At 40.0% G+C, this 20,507-nt stretch overlaps 1 protein-coding gene across 1 annotated transcript; it reads right to left on the reverse strand.

Annotated features, from left to right (window-relative positions):
• Positions 1–19,378: 19,378 nt before the first annotated feature.
• On the reverse strand, positions 19,379–20,392 carry LOC109176566. The gene has a single exon (XM_019326022.1). It carries the CDS (start codon positions 20,390–20,392, stop codon positions 19,379–19,381), a length of 1,014 nt encoding a protein of 337 aa, XP_019181567.1.
• Positions 20,393–20,507: the final 115 nt, after the last annotated feature.

Consider the following 20,507-nt stretch of genomic DNA (forward strand, 5'->3'; position numbering starts at 1 on the left):
TTGTTGAGTTGTTTCATGCATGAGATTGGTGCATGAGAGATATATTTATGTATTATCTATTTCGGTGAGGTTTTGGAGGACCCCGTTTGGACTATGTCCTCTCGGATGATTATTGTGGACATTGCGGTCCCAGTATATGTAACGCAACGTATTCCCACGTTACGAGGTTGGAGACTTCCCACCGGGCTTGGAATCCTGGTTAGGGGGTGTGCACACTAAATGTACGATACTTGATTCCACAGAGAAAGCAAGCAAGAAAGAAAGATTAAGAACCAAGAGAGTGGTTCTGTGGGCGAGTTGCGTATGTGGCCGGCTAGATTGCAGAGCCGGTTAGGTCCATTCACGATTCGTGAAGACCTACCTCCCCACGAGTAAGAGGTTCCGTAGTTATGAATGTGGCGGATGCATGAGATTGCACCGTACGCTAGGGCTTCGCTGCGGCGGAATACCTGCCTCCCACAAGAAGAGAAATCAGGAGTATGAGAAAGTTTGAGCAAGAAAGATATCGAGTCAAGAGACTCAAGAGAAATAAAGCAAGTCATTTATGACTCAATGAGACCTCCACAGAAAGTATTCTATTTTACAACGAGTGTATGAGTATATTTATAGTGTTGCACGAGATTGCATATGAGTATAGTATTGCACGAGATTGCATATGAGTATAGTATTGCACGAGATTGCATTTGAGTAGAGTATTGCATGAGATTGCATAATTAGAATGATGATTCAAGATTGTATATCGAGCATGATTGTTTTGTTACATTTTGAAGTCTTGTATATCCAGTTTGCATGATGAGAATTTGAAAGCATGACGATAGTTTTCGTATTGTTTAATAGTATGAAATTGCTTGTAAGCATGAGTTCGTTACGATGAGTTTGTTGTGATATTTATGTGTTGGAATCTTTATGTTGTTAAGTCATTTGTATTGAAGCATGCCTGTTGATATTATAGGTTGCAAGCATATAGAAAGTCTGTGATGTAACTATAGTTGCCTATGAGATGAGATTGTGGATTATGAATGTTATCAAATGTTTTTCCAAAGTATATACTGTAGTACTTTACAGGGTTGAGTGTGGTTATACTTAGCTTCGTGCTAACGGGTGTTTTCCTATTTGTCTATGTGTTGTTTGTAAAACCCCTTTCAGGTGGGCCCAACGTTTGAGAGATGATCGAGTTAGACTAGTCTAGTAGATCTATTAGTCTAAAATATCTTTATTATTATGTTGTTCTTTTGATGGATTGTAGACTTTGAATTTTATGTTTGATGTTAGACATCGGGGTGTTTTTCCCCCAAGATGACTTTTAATTTAAGTAATTTGAATGTTAGTTTGGTTTAATGATTTAGTTCCATCCTTAGCCTGTGCAATCACCGTAGAGAGGTAGTTGTGGCGGTGACATTCCCACTAGTTCGTTGTTTAAGTTATTTATCCGCTGCTTAGTTTATGTTAATTATGCTTTAGAATTGTAATTAAGATTTAGAAAAAGTGGGTGTTACACTCTGTCCCATATAAATTATGGGATTTTGCATTTGAAACTGCAGTTTATTTAATTAACAAAATGCCTTATGTTGTATTAAATAATCTCAGTCCACACTTTAAAGTGCATAATTCCAATCCCTCATATTCTTTTCTTCGTGTCTTTGGGTGTTTGTGTTACACATATCTCAGACCATATAATCATCATAAATTCTAGTTCCGGTCCACTCCATGTGTTTCCTAGGTTATCCTGAGTCGTTTTGGGGGTATAGATGCATTGACTTACAGACTAACAAGATTTATGTGTCCATGCATGTAAGGTTTGATGAAACTGTTTATCCTTTTGCTACTAAAAATACTGTGCAGTCATCTCCACCTGAGAAATTCTGTCCGTGGGCTGAGTCAGTTCTTCATCCCACTACGATTTCACCGCCGATTGGTCCTATGGTCGTCCCACCCAGCATCACCAGCAGTGATTCGAACTCCTCTCCACCACCGCTCACTGCTGCCACCGGACCATCTGCCTCGCTGGACCGTGAGCTGCCTGTTGAAGCCGTACAGCCTGTCAAACGCCCACGTGGGCGTCCTCGTGGGAAAACGATCAAGTCCACGGTTCGAACCCATGAGATGCACACTCGGAGTCGGTCTCGGGCTCCACCTTCTATTTTAATGGTTCAGGTTTGTCCTTCGGATCCCACTTGTTACACACAGGCTGTTAAACATTCAGAATGGCGAGAGGCTATGGATCAGGAATTTAATGCCCTACTACAAAATCAGATTTGGAAACTTGTGCCATCTCAGTCAGACATGAACATCATTGGGTGTAAATGGGTTTTTCGTACCAAACGAAGAGCTGACAGTTCCATTGAAACACATAAGGCAAGACTTGTAGCAAAATGGTTTAATCAAGTGCCAGGTCAGGACTTCTTTGATACTTTTAGCCCAGTGGTTAAGCCAACCACAGTCAGGTTGCTTCTTTCTATTGCTTTATCTTCTGGGTGGACTATTAAGCAATTGGATGTTCATAATGCTTTCTTGAACGGTCATCTCTCTGAAACTGTATGAAGCAACCGCCTGGATATATTGATGTTTCCTATCCTAATCATGTATGTCTGCTAAAAAGGTCTCTTTTTGGATTAAAACAGGTTCCTCGAGCTTGGTTTTATCGTTTGCACACCTTTTTACTATCTATTAGGTTTTAGGCATCCAAAAAAGATGTATCTTTTTTATTACTCACAGGGATCTGATTGTGTATATCTACTTGTTTATGTGGATGACATTCTTATGATGGGAAGCGATAAGAATCTAGTTCTTCAATTAGTCTCAAAACTCTCTACTGCATTTAAAATCAGGGATCTTGGTGAACCAGGTTTTTTTCTTGGAATTGAGGCAATTAAATACAATGATGGGATTTTACTTTGCTAACAGAGATACATGCAGGATATTCTAAAACGTGCTAGAATGACAGACTGCAAGTCCTTGTCCACCCACCCCAATTCCCACGTCAAAATCCATCCCCATTGACGCAACTCCATATGATAATCCTACAAAATACATGAGTTTAACGCGTGCATTATAGTATTTGACCATCACTCGTCCTGATCTATCCTTTGCAGTCAATCAGTTATGTCAACACATGCATGCACCTACAGCTACTCATTGGGAACAACTAAAGAGAGTATTACGGTATGTCAAAGGAACTGTCAATTTCGGCCTATGAGTCAGGAAGTCATCCTCAAGGGAAATTCATGTCTTCTCTGATTCTGACTGGGCCGGCTGTTCGGAGGATAGAAAATTCACAAGTGGATTTGCTATTTTTCTTGGGTCTTATCTAGTATCATGGGTCTGCAAGAAACAAAGAACTGTTGCTAGATCTTCTACTGAAGCTGAATATAAAGCTCTATCAGATGTTTGTGCTGAAGTAATTTGGATCATGTCTCTTCTGCGTGAAATCCGTGTTACAGGGATCTCAGTTCCCAAATTATGGTGTGATAATCTTTGAGCTACATATATGTGTGTCAATCCCATCTTCCATGCCCGCACCAAACATGTAGAGATAGATTATCACTTTGTGCGAGATAAAGTTGCTACTGGAGAGATTCAAGTAAATTTCATCTCAACAAAAGATCAACTTGCAGATATATTCACCAAAGCCTTGCTTGGTCTTAGATTTTCTTTTCTTAGAAACAAGCTACAAGTTACAAGTGTACCATGCGCTTGAGGGAGAGTATTAGGACTAGTATCAGGATTCTTGTATTTGAGTCATAGTATGACTCCCTATTCTAGTCTTCCTATGATTCCTCTTGTATATATATATTCCCAGTGTCTGTACAGTTGTAATCCAGTTCATTCAATACAATTCATACAGTTCTCATCAATAGTAAATGCATATTTTAAACAATAGTAAAGGTAAATTAAAAATGGAACGGAAATATTTCAATAATAATATCTACATCATCAATTAAAAATGGAACGAAAATTAGGTAAAAATATCACTGCATTTGATATTCTAATTGACTAATTGACTGAAAAAAAAAAAAGAATAATAATTGGCTGAAAATGAATATGATATTACTAATTGACTGAAAATATAAAAAGATAATTAATTGAGTGATATTCTACAATTATATATTTTCACCCAAGTAACCCATCTTGATGGATTGAAGGTGTTAGCTCTAGACGAAGATGAACAAGATTGTGTTGCCACTACCAATGTCGTCTACAAAGAGGTTTCAATAATATGTAAATATAATCGGTGATATTAAGTTTTTTTTTTTAAATGAAAAATCGTTATATATCTAGACAAAAAAATATATCTTCCCTACAAATGAATAATGATAGCAATTCATTTCTATAACTGAGTTGTTAGAGAACGAGCACATTTGCCTAATTTATGAAAATACTAAACAATGATAAATAAAATCTTCAAAGTTATAGCACCGCATGCGTACATCTAGACATTAGCTACTAACTTGAGCAATTATTTGCACAAATTTAAGCAATGATAACATCAAAATATATAAATGATCCAAACCATATCTTTAATTACACTATATAATATTTGATGTTCTAATAATTTAAATAATTATAGGGGAAATTGCACTTTTGGTCCCTCAGTTAGTACCCCATTTGCAATGTTGTCCTTACTTTCCAATTTGGACAGATTTGGTCCCTCAATTAGACCGACGTTTGCCAATTTAGTTGTGACACCCCGAAATCCAAATTTGATTAAGGGATTAATTAAATAATTAATCCTATTTCAATTGGTAATTTAATTCCTAAAATCCTGAAAATTCAATAGTCGGGGACTAGTAATTGACTAGTCAACCCCAAAGTCAAAGTTGTACCTTGAGCTTTGTAAGGAGTTCCCTAGTTTCCTTACACCTCTTCATGTTAGTAAGGGTATTATTGACTTTTCACCTTGTGTTAGTATTGTAAGCTAACCTAGTAGAACACCCTCATTTCTCTCCTTACACTTTCCAAATTCTAGCTCCACCTTCTCTCTAAAAAGGTGGATAGCTTTTCTTCCAAGCCAAGTTGAAGCTTTGTCAAAACTTCAAGAGTTGTCTCCAAGATTCTACCTTTCATACATTTTGGCATCTAGGAGGGTAAGATCCATGTTCATCTAGCTTGTGTTTTTAGTATTTTCTTAGGTGTCTTTTCTTAAAGATAGAATCTTTATGGTCTTTTGGTGTGTTCTTGAAGTGGGTTTGGAAGGTGAGCTTTGTTAGGAGCTTGATGAGGTGTTAAGTGAAGGTTTTTGTCTACAAGAGGTAACCCATGCTCTACAAAATCTATTTTGTTTACCTATTTGATGATTCTTGGATTCTACATGTGTTTTGCTATGAAATGTGAGTGTTTATGCATTGTCTTGTGAAAATGCATATCTAGAGCTTGTGTTTAGGGTTCTTGTATGCCATTGCTTGGCTATTCCTTTGATTCAAGTCACTTTGTTGTATTTGGTGAGTTTTAGCATGTTTTGGACTTGAATTTGAGCTTGGTGTTGAAAATCCCCGAAGGGAAAATTTGTGGTACAGAGGTGTACCCGCGGGCGGAACAGCGGGTAGGTGTCCACCCGCCGCCCACCCACGGGGAACGTTGGTTTTGGGGAATGGTTCCTGCGGGCGAAACCACGGGTGGGGGTCCACCCGTGGACCCACCCGCGGGTACGTGTTTTGATGATGGTTGGGGATTTGTTCCCCGTGATTTTTTTGACTCGGTATTTGGTCTTTTGACTTCTCGATGTTCTTTTGTGGAATTATTTGAGCGTCTTCTTGATGTTTCGTATGTCTAGAACTATATGGTAGGAATCCATGTAGGTTTTGGTGTCGTGAATCGTACTAAGTGTTCAACATTGTGTTTCGTTGAACCGTGATGAGTCTTGTGTGTTCTTCGAAACTACGTTTGGTTTACCCGTTTGATAAGCATGCTAGTTCGATGTTTAAATGCTAGCGTGTGTGTTGTTTGTACCTTCCTATTGTTGATGATAACTTGTGTTATTCATCGTTGTTGTTATTGGGCTGTGACCCATTCCTTGATTGAGTATGGTTTCATATCTTCGTTGTGATCCGTTGATTGATTCCTGTTGAGGTGTGGTGTGTGTGGCTTTACCTGAATTGCACGATTAGTGGTATGGGACACTAGTCACCAAGGTATTGCAGTAGTCCTCGTGGTGGCCATGACGTGATTATAGAGTTGTGGCCTTTGTGTAAGGTTCACGTGTTTTTGGAGAGGCATGTGTTGCCGTGTGTCTGATCGGTACCCTCGTGTACTATAAAATTGGTGGTTCTGTTGGAGATCTGTTGGAGAGGGGACGACGGTCCTCGGAGGGAAAATGTTGGACTTGGTGTACAGGGGTCCTGGAGGTAAAGGTTGGAACTAGATATAAGGTTGGGGGTAGCCATAAGGTTGGAACCGGGCATAAGGAAGGCATATCAACTCGTGATCGGTGATGTCACGAGGGCTTGTGTAGCCGTTGTTGTGAGTTCTCTTCTTGTGACGTGTGTAGTCACAAAGGCATGTTTTGCCGTTTGGTGTGTCCTTATTCCTTTGAGTTATGCATGTCGGGTATTAATCTATTGTCTGACAATAGATTATTCCTTGAGACTTATTGTGAGTCGTTGTTGTTCTTTGTAGTCTTGGGATGTGTTCCCGTGTTCTTGTTGAGAGTGTTTGAGTCTTGTGTTGACTATTACTCTTGGTTTTAGACTTATATATATGTATTCCGTTTCGAAAATGGCTTTACAAACTTATATCTTACCTATGTATGATATTTCACATGTATTGGTGGGTTACCAGCATTATTCCTGACCAGGCGTCGTCCCATGTTTTATATGCTTCTTTCAGGTGATGCGTAGACGAGTGCGCGGTTTAGTGCCAGCTAGTATAGCTCCCCTCTTATGCTTTGTGGCCTGTGAGCCAATTTAGACTTAGTACTTTGTTATGTTGGTTTTAGTTGTTGAACAATGCAGATGTAGCCTGTGCGTTCACCTTTGGGTGAGCGTGGCATAGCACCCTGTTTCCTATGTTTTATATATAACCTCTTTCAGTCTTCCGTTGTGTTTGATGTTTTGGTTTAGATATCTGCATGTTTTAAGGCTTAAAATAGCATGGTTTTTAGGGGGTGTTACAGTTGGTATCAGAGCCTAGGTTTGAGCCTAGGAGGGTTAAGTCTAGACTTTCTAAGTGGCTAAGAGTGGTTTGAGACCTTAAAGTGACCTTAAGAATCTAAGTGTTAGGCTTAGGACTCTTGGTTGCGCGGTGAGCTGAGTGTTGCTTTCAGTTAATTGCTTGCTTGTTGTCTTTTTGGTAACCGTGTTGTTGTTGTAGAAGTTTGCAATGCCTCCTCGTCCGCGAGCGCGTACCCCGGAGACCCCGACGAATGAGCAGCTTGCCCAGAACCTCCAGCAGCTAACACAGATGATGCAGGCGCTTAGTGAGGCTTTGCTGAACAGCAACCACCCCGTGCCACCTCCTCAACCTGCTAGGCACAGGGATATGGGCCGTTTGGTGTCGGGTCGCAGGCCGCCGACCTTCGCGGGTGAAGAAGACCCGGTGGTTTTGGAAGAATGGATGAGAGTGTTCGACAAGATCTTCGCGGTTGTGGGTTGTCCAGAGGAGAGAAGGGTAGAACTGGCAACGTTCTACTTTTGTCAAGAGGCTGATCTGTGGTGGATTCATGAGAGTCCGACCCTCCTTGAAGAGCCTGAGTTCGGTTGGTCTGCGCTTAAGGATAGGATGCGCGAGAGGTTTTACCCAGCACATGTGCGAGCCACCATGTACGAGGAGTTCCTCCACCTGCAGCAAGGATCTCTGTCTGTGGTCGAGTACCACAATAAGTTTTTGGAGTTGGCGCGCTTTGCTCGGATGCTCGTGCCTACGGAGCTCGCTAAGGTCGAGAGATTCGTTGCCGGCTTGAATTATGAGGCACGAAAAGCTTTGACCGTGAGCAGGCCGAGTTCTCTTAAGGATGCTTATCTGAGTGCCGCGGATCTGTACCGTGTCCAACAGCTTCAGCGGGGATCTTATGAGCAAGCAAGGAAAAGGACCGAGAGTGGAGGCTCTTCCACCTTCAAGAAGCCACGACCGAGTTTTCAAGCCAAGAATGTGTCATCTTCGACCCAAGGAACCAACCGGATGGAGCAAGGGAATCAAGCCAAGACATCTCCTTGTCATAGATGTGGGAAAGTGCATGCTGGCCAGAACTGCAGCGGCTTCGCGTTGCGATGCTTTCGTGTGGAGATAGGGGCCACAAGGTTGCTGAGTGCCCTCACCAGGCCAATCAGAGAGCGCTGCCGCCACCCCTGGAGCCGGAGGAGTAGTGGGAGGTAGCTCGAGCCGCGGAGCAGCTGGGGCCAGGCCAGCAAGGAGAGTCTTTGTGATGGGGCATTCGCAAGCGGAGATCGAGGGTTTGGTGGAGGAGGAGCTAGCAGGTAATTCTTTCCTAGCCTACCCTTGTCTTTTGTGCGTATCTTGTTCCTTGTTACCCTGAGTGTCGTCTTGTGTTCTTCGTTGTCCACTTGAGTTTCTTGGCTATCCTGGTCGTATTTTCTTTGATAGTGATTCTTTGGAGTTAAGTGTAAGCTCTTCTTGATAGATGATTCCCTTAGTTTTTCCGGGTAAGTTTCGTTGTGAAATTCGTTATTTATCTTCGAAATAAATTATGCTTGGAAATAATTCTACAATCCTTGCATTTGGATACCCTTGTAACCCTTCCTTTGAGAACCCTCTAAATTTCCCAAGTGTTCTTTGAATGTGAGAATAGAAAACCCATACAAAAATCCTATCTTGTGTAGCCAAAAATCCAAGCAAAATATTTAATTGCAACTCTTGAGTTTCAAACCCGAGCACACCCTTTGCTAACCTAACTCCTACACCACTTGAGTTAATTATCTTTCTTAGAACTTACTCATTTTTAATCCCATCTAAACCATAAAATTTTCACTTTACCCAAATCCCCAAATTAAATCATCTTTTCCCCAATTCTTCCCCAAATCCCTAAGCCCCAATTTCTTTTCCTTTCCTCCTCTCCCTACCCGTGAATCAGCCGAGAGACAGCCCTCCCCAACCCGTCACCACCCGCCCGTCGCCGGAGCCTCCTCGCCGAGCTACTGTCGGGCTGCCTCGCCGAAGCCGCACCGAGAGAGAGAGAGAGAGAGAGAGAGAGAGAGAGAGTAGCGAGAGTGAGAAGAAGGCAGCGAGAAGAAGGAAAAGAAGAGGAAAGCTTCAGGTTCCTTTTGTTGAGTTTTGGGTCATCTCCTACCATGCCTAGAAGGTCAAGTTTGGCTAGGAAAGCGGAATGGGTGGATACCCATTACCTTGTTCTTGAAGGTAAAGCCTTTGACCCGGAATCTTTTTCTAATTCTTTGTTGGATATGCTTAGATTCCAAGGTTTGTTGGATGGGTTTCTCGCCATAAGGGCCGAGACTTACCCAAGTTTGGTTAAGGAATTTTATCGTCACATGGTTGTGACAAAGGATGGTGATAAGCTTGAGATCACTTCTAAAGTGAGAGGTGTGAAGGTAGTTCTGCCTGAAAAGAGGCTAGCTTAGCTTTTGAGTCTATCTGCTTCAGGAGTTGCTCAGTACAGCGGTAACTCATGGATTAGTACGGATACCATGGGGTACCGGGACTATCTGAGTTATTTGTTGGGTCGCACGAGTGGCTTCACTCAAGCTTCAAGGCCGGAGAAAAAGTGGTTGTCTGCAGAACAGAGGATCTTGGTTATGTTGGTCTCGGATTGTTTGTTACCCAATAACAACAAGAGTAAGTTGTTGGGAAAGTTGGAGTGCACCTTTGCCTTTTGTCTCAAGAATATGGTCAAGTTCAACCTGCCAGCTTTGATGTTGCAACACATGGTTTTCTGTCGTGATCATAACCGAAAGAGCTTACCATATGGGATGGTGTTGAGCTGGATCCTTGTTAGGAAAGGTGTAAGTGTTGATGGTTGTGTACCGAAGGCCGTGGGAAAGTTGGTGTTGGATGCCACCAATCTTCGAAGTTGCAATCTGTTTCAGTTGGAAGATGGTGATTACATCACTCTTGAAGAAGTTGCAAGAAAAGCCTCTGAGGAAAGAGCCGAGTTGGCAGCCGAGTTTGGTATTCATGCCTGGAAGTTGAGCCTCGCAGTCCAGAGTTTGGGTGGCGATGAAGAAGATGAAGGTGAAGCAGACCGTGAGGAAGAAGTGGAAGCACCGGAAGCTGCCGAGGCCGAAGAAAGTGATTCTGAAAATGAAGAAAATCAAAGAAGAAGGGAAGCTCGCACCAAGAGGGAGCATGATGCCATGACGCATGAGGAGCGCATTGTCACCTTGCTTCGTCAATAGAACCGCATGATCAAAGAAGGCTTCGCATACGTGAAGACACAGTTTGTCGCAGTGCACCAGAGGCTAGACCAGATCGAAGCCAGTTCAAGCCGCAGAGGAGAGGATGATGAAGAACCCGAGGAAGGCACCGAGGAGTCGGAGAGCGAGTCCTTCTAGAGTGGAGTTGTGGTCGTTTTGTTTGCTCTTCTTTAGTTGTTGTTATCTTCTTAGCCGTTGTTACCGTTTGTTAGTTGTTTGATGCTTGCTTCTATGCTTGTTCTTGCTTGTTGTTTTGTTGTTTAGGTAGTTTCGTAGTTGGTGTTTGAGTTAGTTGTCTAGTTCCTAGTTGTTGGTTAGAAGTTGGTGTTTGTGTTGGGACTAGAGTTCGTTATGCTCAATTTATCCGTTTGTTTAAATTCTTGCCAATCCTTGTTTTGAATTCTTTCTTGCCTTGAAATCTTGTGGAATCTTTTGGGTTTTGACCAAAAGAAATTGTTCTTGACACTCTTGTCACATTGTTGTTTCTTTTTGCCGTTTGTTCTAATTCGTCGTACCCAAGCTTCGGGGACGAAGCTTCTTTGAAGGGGGAGAGGATGTGACACCCCGAAATCCAAATTCGATTGAGGGATTAATTAAATAATTAATCCAATTTCAATTGATAATTTAATTCCTAAAATCCTGAAAATTCAATAGTCGGGGACTAGTAATTGACTAGTCAACTCCAAAGTCAAAGTTGTACCTTGAGCTTTGTAAGGAGTTCCCTTGTTTCCTTACACCTCTTCATGTTAGTAAGGGTATTCTTGAATTTTCACCTTGTGTTAGTATTGTAAGCTAACCTAGTAGAACACCCTCATTTCTCTCCTTACACTTTCCAAATTCTAGCTCCACCTTCTCTCTAAAAAGGTGGATAGCTTTTCTTCCAAGCCAAGTTGAAGCTTTGTCAAAACTTCAAGAGTTGTCTCCAAGATTCTACCTTTCATACATTTGGGCATCGAGGAGGGTAAGATCCATGTTCATCTTGTGTTTTTAGTGTTTTCTTTGGTGTCTTTTCGTAAAGATAGAATCTTTATGATCTTTTGGTGTGTTCTTGAAGTGGGTTTGGAAGGTGAGCTTTGTTAGGAGCTTGGTGAGGTGTTAAGTGAAGGTTTTGTCTATAAGAGGTAACCCATGCTCTACAAAATCTATTTTGCTTACCTATTTGATGATTCTTGGATTCTACATGTGTTTTGCTATGAAATGTGAGTGTTTATGCATTGTCTTGTGAAAATGCATATCTAGAGCTTGTGTTTAGGGTTCTTGTATGCCATTGCTTGGCTATTCCTTTGATTCAAGTCACTTTGTTGTATTTGGTGAGTTTTGGCATGTTTTGGACTTGAATTTGAGCTTGGTGTTGAAAATCCCCGAAGGAAAAATTTGTGGTACAGAGGTGTACCCGCGGGCAGAATGACGAGTAGACGTCCACCCGCTGCCCACCCGCGGGGAACGTTGGTTTTGGGGAATGGTTCCCGCGGGTACGTGTTTTGATGATGGTTGGGGATTTGTTCCCCGTGATTCTTTTGACTCGGTATTTGGTCTTTTAACTTCCCGATGTTCTTTTGTGGAATTATTTGAGCGTCTTCTTGATGTTTTGTATGTTTAGAACTATATGGTAGGAATCCATGTAGGTTTTGGTGTCGTGAATCGTGCTAAGTGTTCAACATTGTGTTTCGTTGAACCGTGATGAGTCTTGTGTGTTCTTCGGAACTACGTTTGGTTTACCCGTTTGATAAGCATGCTAGTTCGGTGTTTAAATGCTAGCGTGTGTGTTGTTTGTACCTTCCTATTGTTGATGATAACTTGTGTTATTCATCGTTGTTGTTGTTGGGCTATGATCCATTCCTTGATTGAGTATGGTTTCATATCTTCGTTGTGATCCGTTGATTGATTCCTGTTGAGGTGTGGTGTGTGTGGCTTTACCTGGATTGCACGATTAGTGGTATGGGACACTAGTCACCAAGGTATTGCAGTGGTCCTCGTGGCGGCCATGACGTGATTATGGAGTTGTGGCCTTTGTGTAAGGTTCACGTGTTTTTAGAGAGGCATGTGTTGCCGAGGCATGTGTTGCCGTGTGTGTGATCGGTACCCTCGTGTACTATAAAATCGGTGGTTCTGTTGGAGATCTGTTGGAGAGGGGACGACGGTCCTCGGAGGGAAAAGGTTGGACTTGGTGTACAGGGGTCCTGGAGGTAAAGGTTGGAACTAGATATAAGGTTGGAACCGGGCATAAGGAAGGCATATCAACTCGTGATGGGTGATGTCACGAGGGCTTATGTAGCCGTTGTTGTGAGTTCTCTTCTTGTGACGTGTGTAGTCACAAAGGCATGTGTTGCATTGGGATGTGTTGTCGTTTGGTGTGTCCTTATTCCTTTGAGTTATGCATGTCGGGTATTAATCTATTGTGTGACAATAGATTATACCTTAAGACTTCTTGTGAGTCGTTGTTGTTCTTTGTAGTCTTGGGATGTGTTCCCGTGTTCTTGTTGAGAGTGTTTGAGTCTTGTGTTGACTATTACTCTTGATTTTGGACTTATATATATGTATTCCGTTTCGAAAATGGCTTTACAAACTTATATCTTACCTATGTATGATATTTCACATGTATTGGTGGGTTACCAGCATTATTCGCTGACCAGGCGTCGTCCCATGTTTTATATGCTTCTTTCAGGTGATGCTTAGACGAGTGCGCGGTTTAGTGCCAGCTAGTATAGCTCCCCTCTTATGCTTTGTGGCCTGTGAGCCAATTTAGACTTAGTTCTTTTTTATGTTGGTTTTAGTTGTTGAACAATGCAGATGTAGCCTGTGCGTTCACCTTTGGGTGAGCGTGGCATAGCACCCCGTTTCCTATGTTTTATATATAACCTCTTTCAGTCTTCCGCTGTGTTTGATGTTTTGGTTTAGATATCTGCATGTTTTAAGGCTTTAAATAGCATGGTTTTTAGGGGGTGTTACATTAGTCCTTCTGTTAGTTAGCCATCCTAAACTCCAGTTACAACATGGGTATTATAGGAATTTCACTTAGCCTTGATTATAATAGGTTAGCTTCTTCTCGTTCATCCTCCTTGTCTACCATTTCCTTTTCCTCTAGCATTGTCTGCAACACTAACCCATTGGAAGATAAGCTGCTCCAAGCCATTTCCTCCACCACTTTCTCCAACCGTAACCTTAATGTCTTCAAGCACTATTGGGTCAACACAATGGATGGCAGAAGTGCGATGTTGCTGCGGCGAAGTGGCTCCAGTTAAAATGTCGTGGAGTAATGTGAATCCAGGAAAGAGATATAGAGCTTGTCCACATTATGGAGTAAATATAGAAAACTTAAGTTCATTTGTTACCAAACCCCAATTTCATTTGTTTTTGTTTGTTACACTTCATAGGGTAATGGCAGCTGTTGGTATTTTGAATGGATTGACTCCGATGTCTCCGAGCGTGTATCCAGAGTTATCAAAGGGCTATCGAAGAGGTTGGATATGAAAGACAGTGAAATCCAAAGACTACAAATACTGATTGAAAAAGAAAATGGTATGATTAAGAAGATAAAGTTGGAGTCTAAAGTTCAATTTTTTATGGTTTTACATTAGGATTTGCAGTTGCCCTTGTTTGTTTGAGACTTTTGGTGAACACAGAACAAAGTGCAAAGTTGTTTCAGCTCAACTAGGATTTATAAATTAGTGGTAGTGATGTAGTATTTGACTAAGTAAGCACTGTTTTGTGGTTGAATTGGATAGTAATTGGATATTGTTTAATCTATGTAATCCCAGCAAAATGGATAAGTGCTATGGTTTTATTTGACTAACAGCAAGATGGCTAAATGCCAAAGCAAAATGCAGTAATGGCTAACTTAACAGCAATATGCCAAACCAAAGGCCATACTTCCAACTGCCAAAACAAAGACCACAGACCAACTCCCAAACCAGTATTCAAGCAAAATGCACATTAATCCAGATGCACAAACTGCCAACCAAACTGCACATTAATTCATTACCAAAGTAGACCAAACTAGTACAAAAGTTTACCAAAAGATTCAACCTAGTACAAAAGTTTACCAAAAGATCGAAGTCTACCAAACTAGACCAAAGTGTACAAAAGTTAACCAAAAGATTCAGCCTAGTACAAAAGTTTACCAAAAGATCAAAGTCTACCAAACTAGACCAAAGTGTACACAAGTTGACCAAACTACCAAATTAGACCAAATTCAGTTTTACTTCTTCTTTTGAGTTGTTCTCTTTTTTCTGGTCTCTCTCTGGACTGCATTTTCTTGTTGTAGGACTTCATTTACCACTAATCCGCCTACTAGTCATTGCATCAATGTCGTCTTCTCTTCTCTTCGGATGGGTTAGAGGTGTAGAATATTAGGGTTGCAGACAGTAGTGTGGTGGTGGAAATGGTAGACCGGGCGGAGCAACGGGAAGAAACTAAGCTATTATATTCAAGGCTAAGTGAAATTTCTATAATACTCATGCTGTAAATGGAATTAGGATGGCTAACTAACAGAAGGACTAAATTGGCAAACGTCAGACTAATTGAGGGACCAAATCTGTCCAAATTGGAAAGCAAGGACAACATTGCAAATGGGGTACTAACTGAGGGACCAAAAGTGTGATTTCTCCATAATTATATATCAATTCATATATTCTTAATATATTACAACAAATTCATTCTGTGCATCACAGATACAAATACTAGTTTATGGCTAAAAATAAAATTGACTATTCTTCTCTTCTCGGAAAAAATAAAATAAAATTGACTATTGTTGTGAATAATAATAATAATAATAATAATAACAATACTAATATTATGAAGTAGAAGGGGAACAGTAGTACGGATGGGAGAGTTGAGAGAATATGATTTAGCTTTTCATATATTCTGCATATACAAGATCATGGAGGGAAGGGGTATTTATAGTGTTGAGATTTAGGAGGTAATAAATATTAAATTCGCATAAGGTGGACAGGTAGCAAAGCTAGCCTAGTTGGTAGCTGAAGATGTAGCATTGCTGTGTTGTGCTTGAGGTCCTGAGCTCCATTCCCCGTTGCTGCTTCTTGGAACTTGCAATCAGCTTTTTGGAGAATTATGAACCACCATTTAATGTGACTTAGCAGTAAGTATTACTTATGGTCGAAGTAGCTTGGTGGAGAAGACTTCATCTTTTATACACAAGGTCAAGGGTTCAAAACTCAACTTGGACATTCACATTTCCTTTTGTTTCATAACACTCCCCCTTGGATGTCCAAAGGAGGAACATTATATTGCCTCGTTAAAAACCTTACCAAAGAAAAACCCAGTGGGAAAAAACTTTGGTTAAGGGAAAAAGAGTACAATAATATGCTCCCCCTGATGAAGACATCACTGAATATTTTTAAGATGACGCATACCAATTCCGTGAACTAATTTCTTGAATGTAGCCGTGGGTAATGCTTTGGTGAATAAATCTGCTAAGTTCTCACTTGAACGAATCTGTTGAATATTGATTTCACCTTTCTTCTGAAGGTCATGAGTGAAGAAGAACTTCGGTGAAATGTGCTTTGTTCTATCTCCCTTGATGTATCCTTCCTTTAATTGAGCGATACATGCTGCATTGTCTTCATATATTGTTGTTGGAGTATCATCCACAGAAAGACCACATGCTCCCCTAATGTATCGAGCAATTGATTTAAGCCATACACACTCTCGACTTGCTTCATGAATAGCGATTAGCTCAGCGTGATTTGAAGAAGTGGCAACAAGTGTTTGCTTAGTGGAACGCCAAGATATAGCAGCACCTGCACTCATAAACAAATAACCAGTTTGGGATCGCGCTTTATGCGGATCCGAAAAATATCCAGCATCTGCAAAACCAACCAAGTTTGATTTGGAATCTTTTGCATAAAATAACCCCAAATCAATTGTTCCTTGGAGGTAGCGTAATATATGTTTGATGCCATTCCAGTGCCTTCGTGTTGGACAAGAACTATATCTTGCTAACAAATTAACAGAAAATGCAATATCAGGCCTTGTGTTGTTAGCAAGATACATTAGTGCACCTATTGCACTAAGATATGGCACTTCTGGACCAAGAATTTCTTCATCTTCTTCTCGAGGTCGAAAAAGATCCTTTTTCACATCAAGAGATCGAACAATCATTGGGCTACTCAATGGATGTGCTTTATCCATATAAAATCTTCTAAGTACCCTTTTGGTATAATTTGATTGATGAACAAAAATTCCTTTATCCAAATGTTCAATTTGTAGGCCAAGACAGAATTTTGTTCTCCCAAGATCTTTCATCTCAAATTCCCTTTTCAAATAATCCACTGTTTTTGAGATTTCCTCAGGGGTTCCAATGATGTTCAAATCATCAACGTAAACAGCGATTATAACAAATCCATGTTCATATCTCTTTATAAAAACACATGGACAAATTTGATCATTGGTATAACCTTCTTTTAGTAAATATTCACTAAGTCGGTTATACCACATACGCCCTGATTGTTTCAGTCCATATAAAGATCTTTGCAACTTTATTGAATAAAGTTCTCGAGGACTCGTTTTATGCATTTCAGGCATTTTCAGTCCTTCAGGGACTTTCATGTAAATGTCACTATCAAGTGACCCATACAGGTAAGCTGTTACAACATCCATTAGTTGCATATTTAGCCTTTCAAGTACACTTAGGCTAATGAGGTATCGTAATGTTACAGCATCCACGACAGGGGAATATGTTTCATCGTAATCGATACCTGGTCTTTGAGAGAATCCTTGAGCTACGAGTCTTGCTTTGTACCTCGTAACCTCATTTTTCTCATTTCTCTTTCTTACGAACACCCATTTGCATCCCACAGCTTTGACTCCATCAGGTGTTCGGACGATTGGGCCAAACACTTTTCGTTTTCCAAGAGAATTCAATTCTACTTGTATTGCTTCTTTCCAGTTAGGCCAATCGTCCCTATTTTGACATTCTTGAATGGATCTTGGTTCATGGTCCATATCATCATTCATGATATTTAATGCTACATTATATGCAAAATAGTCATCTAAAGTGACTTCATTTCTATTGCATATTTCCTCGACATTAATATAATTTATCAAAATTTCTTCACTTTTCTCAATCTCAGGTATATGAATTTCTTTAGGGACTTCATTCCCTTCAAATTCATTTCCTTGACTTTTCTCATGAATGTCATTCATGTTGATATCATTATTCTCATCAATACCATTTTTTGTATTGACTTTCCTTTTTCGAGGATTTTTATCCTTTGAACCAATAGGTCTTCCACGCTTCAAGCGTACTTGGGACTCATTCCCAGTTTGACCTTTTGGGATATCAACACTAGCTGGGACATTAGCTGCTGGGATATAAGATTTTGTTACCCGTTTTGGATCAACAAATGCATCTGGCAGTCTATTTGCCAACTCTCGCAAATGGATTATCTTTTGAACTTCTTGTTCACATTGTTGAGTTCTAGGATCTAGATGAAGCAATGTTGGGGCATTCCATGTTATTGTCCTTTCTACAACATCATTTCCTTCCCTTAGTGTGGGAAAAGATGCTTCATTAAAGTGACAATCTGCAAAACGTGCAGTAAATAGATCTCCCGTTAATGGCTCAAGATATTTAATTATAGAAGGAGATTCATATCCAACATATATTCCCAATCTCCTTTGTGGACCCATTTTAGTGCGTTGGGGTGGAGCAATGGGAACATAGACTGCACATCCAAATGTTCTCAGATGGGAAATATTAGGTTCATGACCAAATGCTAATTGCAATGGAGAGTACTTATGATAACTTGTCGGCCTAATACGAATTAGTGCCGCTGCATGCAAAATAACATGTCCCCATACAGTAGAAGGGAGTCTACTTTTCATAAGTAATGGTCTAGCTATTAACTGTAGCTTTTTAATAAGTGATTCTGCAAGACCATTTTGCGTATGAACATGCGCTACTAAATGTTCAATATCAATCCCAAGTGATTTACAATAATTATCAAAAGCTTGGGATGTAAACTCTCCAGCATTATCCATTCGGATTGCTTTAATTGGATAGTCAGGAAAATGTGCTCGTAATCTTATTATCTGAGCAAGTAATCTCGCAAATGCCATATTGCGAGATGATAATAAGCATACATGTGACCATCTAGTTGAGGCATCAATTAGGACCATAAAGTATTTGAAAGGTCCACATGGTGGATGTATAGGCCCACATATATCACCTTGAATTCGCTCTAGAAATGCAGGTGATTCAATACCAACTTTGGTTGGTGATGGCCTTATAATCAATTTCCCTTGAGAACATGCAGAACAGAAAAATTCATTTCCTTGAAATATTTTATGTTTTTTCAAGGCATGGCCATTTGTATTTTCAATAATTTTTCTCATCATCACATATCCAGGATGACCCAATCGGTCGTGCCAAATCTTAAAGTCATTTAGATCAGTAAACTTTTTGTTTACAATAAGATTGGCTTCAATAGTACTTATCTTTGTGCAGTATAAACCAGATGGAAGAGCATGAAATTTTTCCAATACATATTTCTTTCCAGACATTGCCTTTGTAACTTGAAGGAATTCTTGATTCCTTTCTTCTATAGTCTCAACATGATATCCGTTATTCCGAATATCTTTAAAACTCAATAAATTTCTGTGAGACTTTGGAGAGAACAATGCATCATTTATTATAACTTTTGTTCCTCCAGGCAATAATATATTGGCTCTTCCAGAACCTTCAATCATTTTTGCACTACCACATATTGTAGTGACAAATGCCTCATTCTTTTTCAAAAGGCAGAAATATTTTGCACTTTTAAGAATTGTATGTGTGGTTGCACTATCCACAATACATATGTCTTCTTCATTTGCCTTGGATTTAATCACAAGTGATGATGTGCCCATTTTTGTTTCTTCAATAAAGCAAAGACAATATATTTAGAAACATTACATAGTAGTAAACAAAATGCATCATATATATCTAATATAAGCTTAGACAAAATACATCATATGTATCTAGTAAGTTTAGAGACAAAACAACCATTTTGTTTCAAATATAACATATATATCTAATGAGCTCAAAAGTAAATATAACATCAATCTTTCTTATCTATTGGCCCGAGGTAATCTTCCACATCCAGATGTGTGATATCAAAATCGTCATTCATAAGAACATTGTTGGACTCTATATTCTTTCCTTTCTCTTTCAGGGATGCTTGATAGAGATCCACAAGGTGCTTAGCAGTACGACAAGTGCGTTCCCAATGGCCAGTCATGCCACAACGATAACATATACTTTCAATATTTTTGGGATGATTTTCACGTTTTTCCTTGTCATGTTTTGCACCACTATTTTCCCCTTTTCGGTGGTAACCTTTATTTTTGAAATTATAACCACCATGACGATTTTGTCCACGACCGGGATTATAACCACGGTTTCGTCCATGGCCACGGCCACGGCCACGACCACGACCACGACCTCTTGTATTTTCATTGTGATATGACACACCATTCGCCTCAGAGAATGGGATTGAACCAGTAGGTCGTGCCTCGTGGTTTTTCATCAGGAGCTCATTATTTTGCTCAGCCACAAGAAGGCATGAAATCAACTGAGAATATTTGGTAAAACCCTTCTCTCTATATTGCTGTTGAAGCACAATATTGGATGCATGAAAAGTAGAGAAGGTTTTTTCAAGCATATCCTCATCAGTAATTTTTTCTCCACATAATAATAACTGAGAGCTAATTTTGAACATAACAGAGTTATATTCGCTCACAGTTTTGAAATCTTGCAATCGCAAGTGAAGCCAGTCATAACGGGCTTTCGGGAGAATTACTGTCCTCTGGTGATCATATCTTTCTTTCAACATTTTCCAGAGTTCAAAGGGTTCTTTCACAGTAAGATATTCATCTTTTAACCCTCGGTCTAGGTGATGGCGAATGAAAATCATTGCCTTTGCTCGATCTTGCATCGACGCATCACTATTTTCTTTTATAGTTTCACCAAGACCTTTTGCATTTAGATGCATCTCAGCATCCAGTACCCATGATAGGTAATTTTTCCCGGATATATCAAGTCCCACAAATTCAAGATTTGTAAGGTTTGACATATTGATAATATTGAATAAAATATTATAATTATATAAAGAAAGATTACCTGTATAATAGTTGCACCCGAGGCTTCGTGCTGATAACGTGTTGTGAATAATAATAATAATAATAATA

Source organism: Ipomoea nil, unplaced genomic scaffold (assembly GCF_001879475.1).
Source record: "Ipomoea nil cultivar Tokyo-kokei standard unplaced genomic scaffold, Asagao_1.1 scaffold0711, whole genome shotgun sequence".
NCBI lineage: Eukaryota > Viridiplantae > Streptophyta > Magnoliopsida > Solanales > Convolvulaceae > Ipomoea > Ipomoea nil.

What these genes read in the sequence shown, in the direction of transcription:
- LOC109176566 (XM_019326022.1), bottom strand. Translation starts at nt 20,392, where the DNA reads ATGTCAAACCTTACAAATCTTGAATTTGTGGGACTTGATATATCCGGG.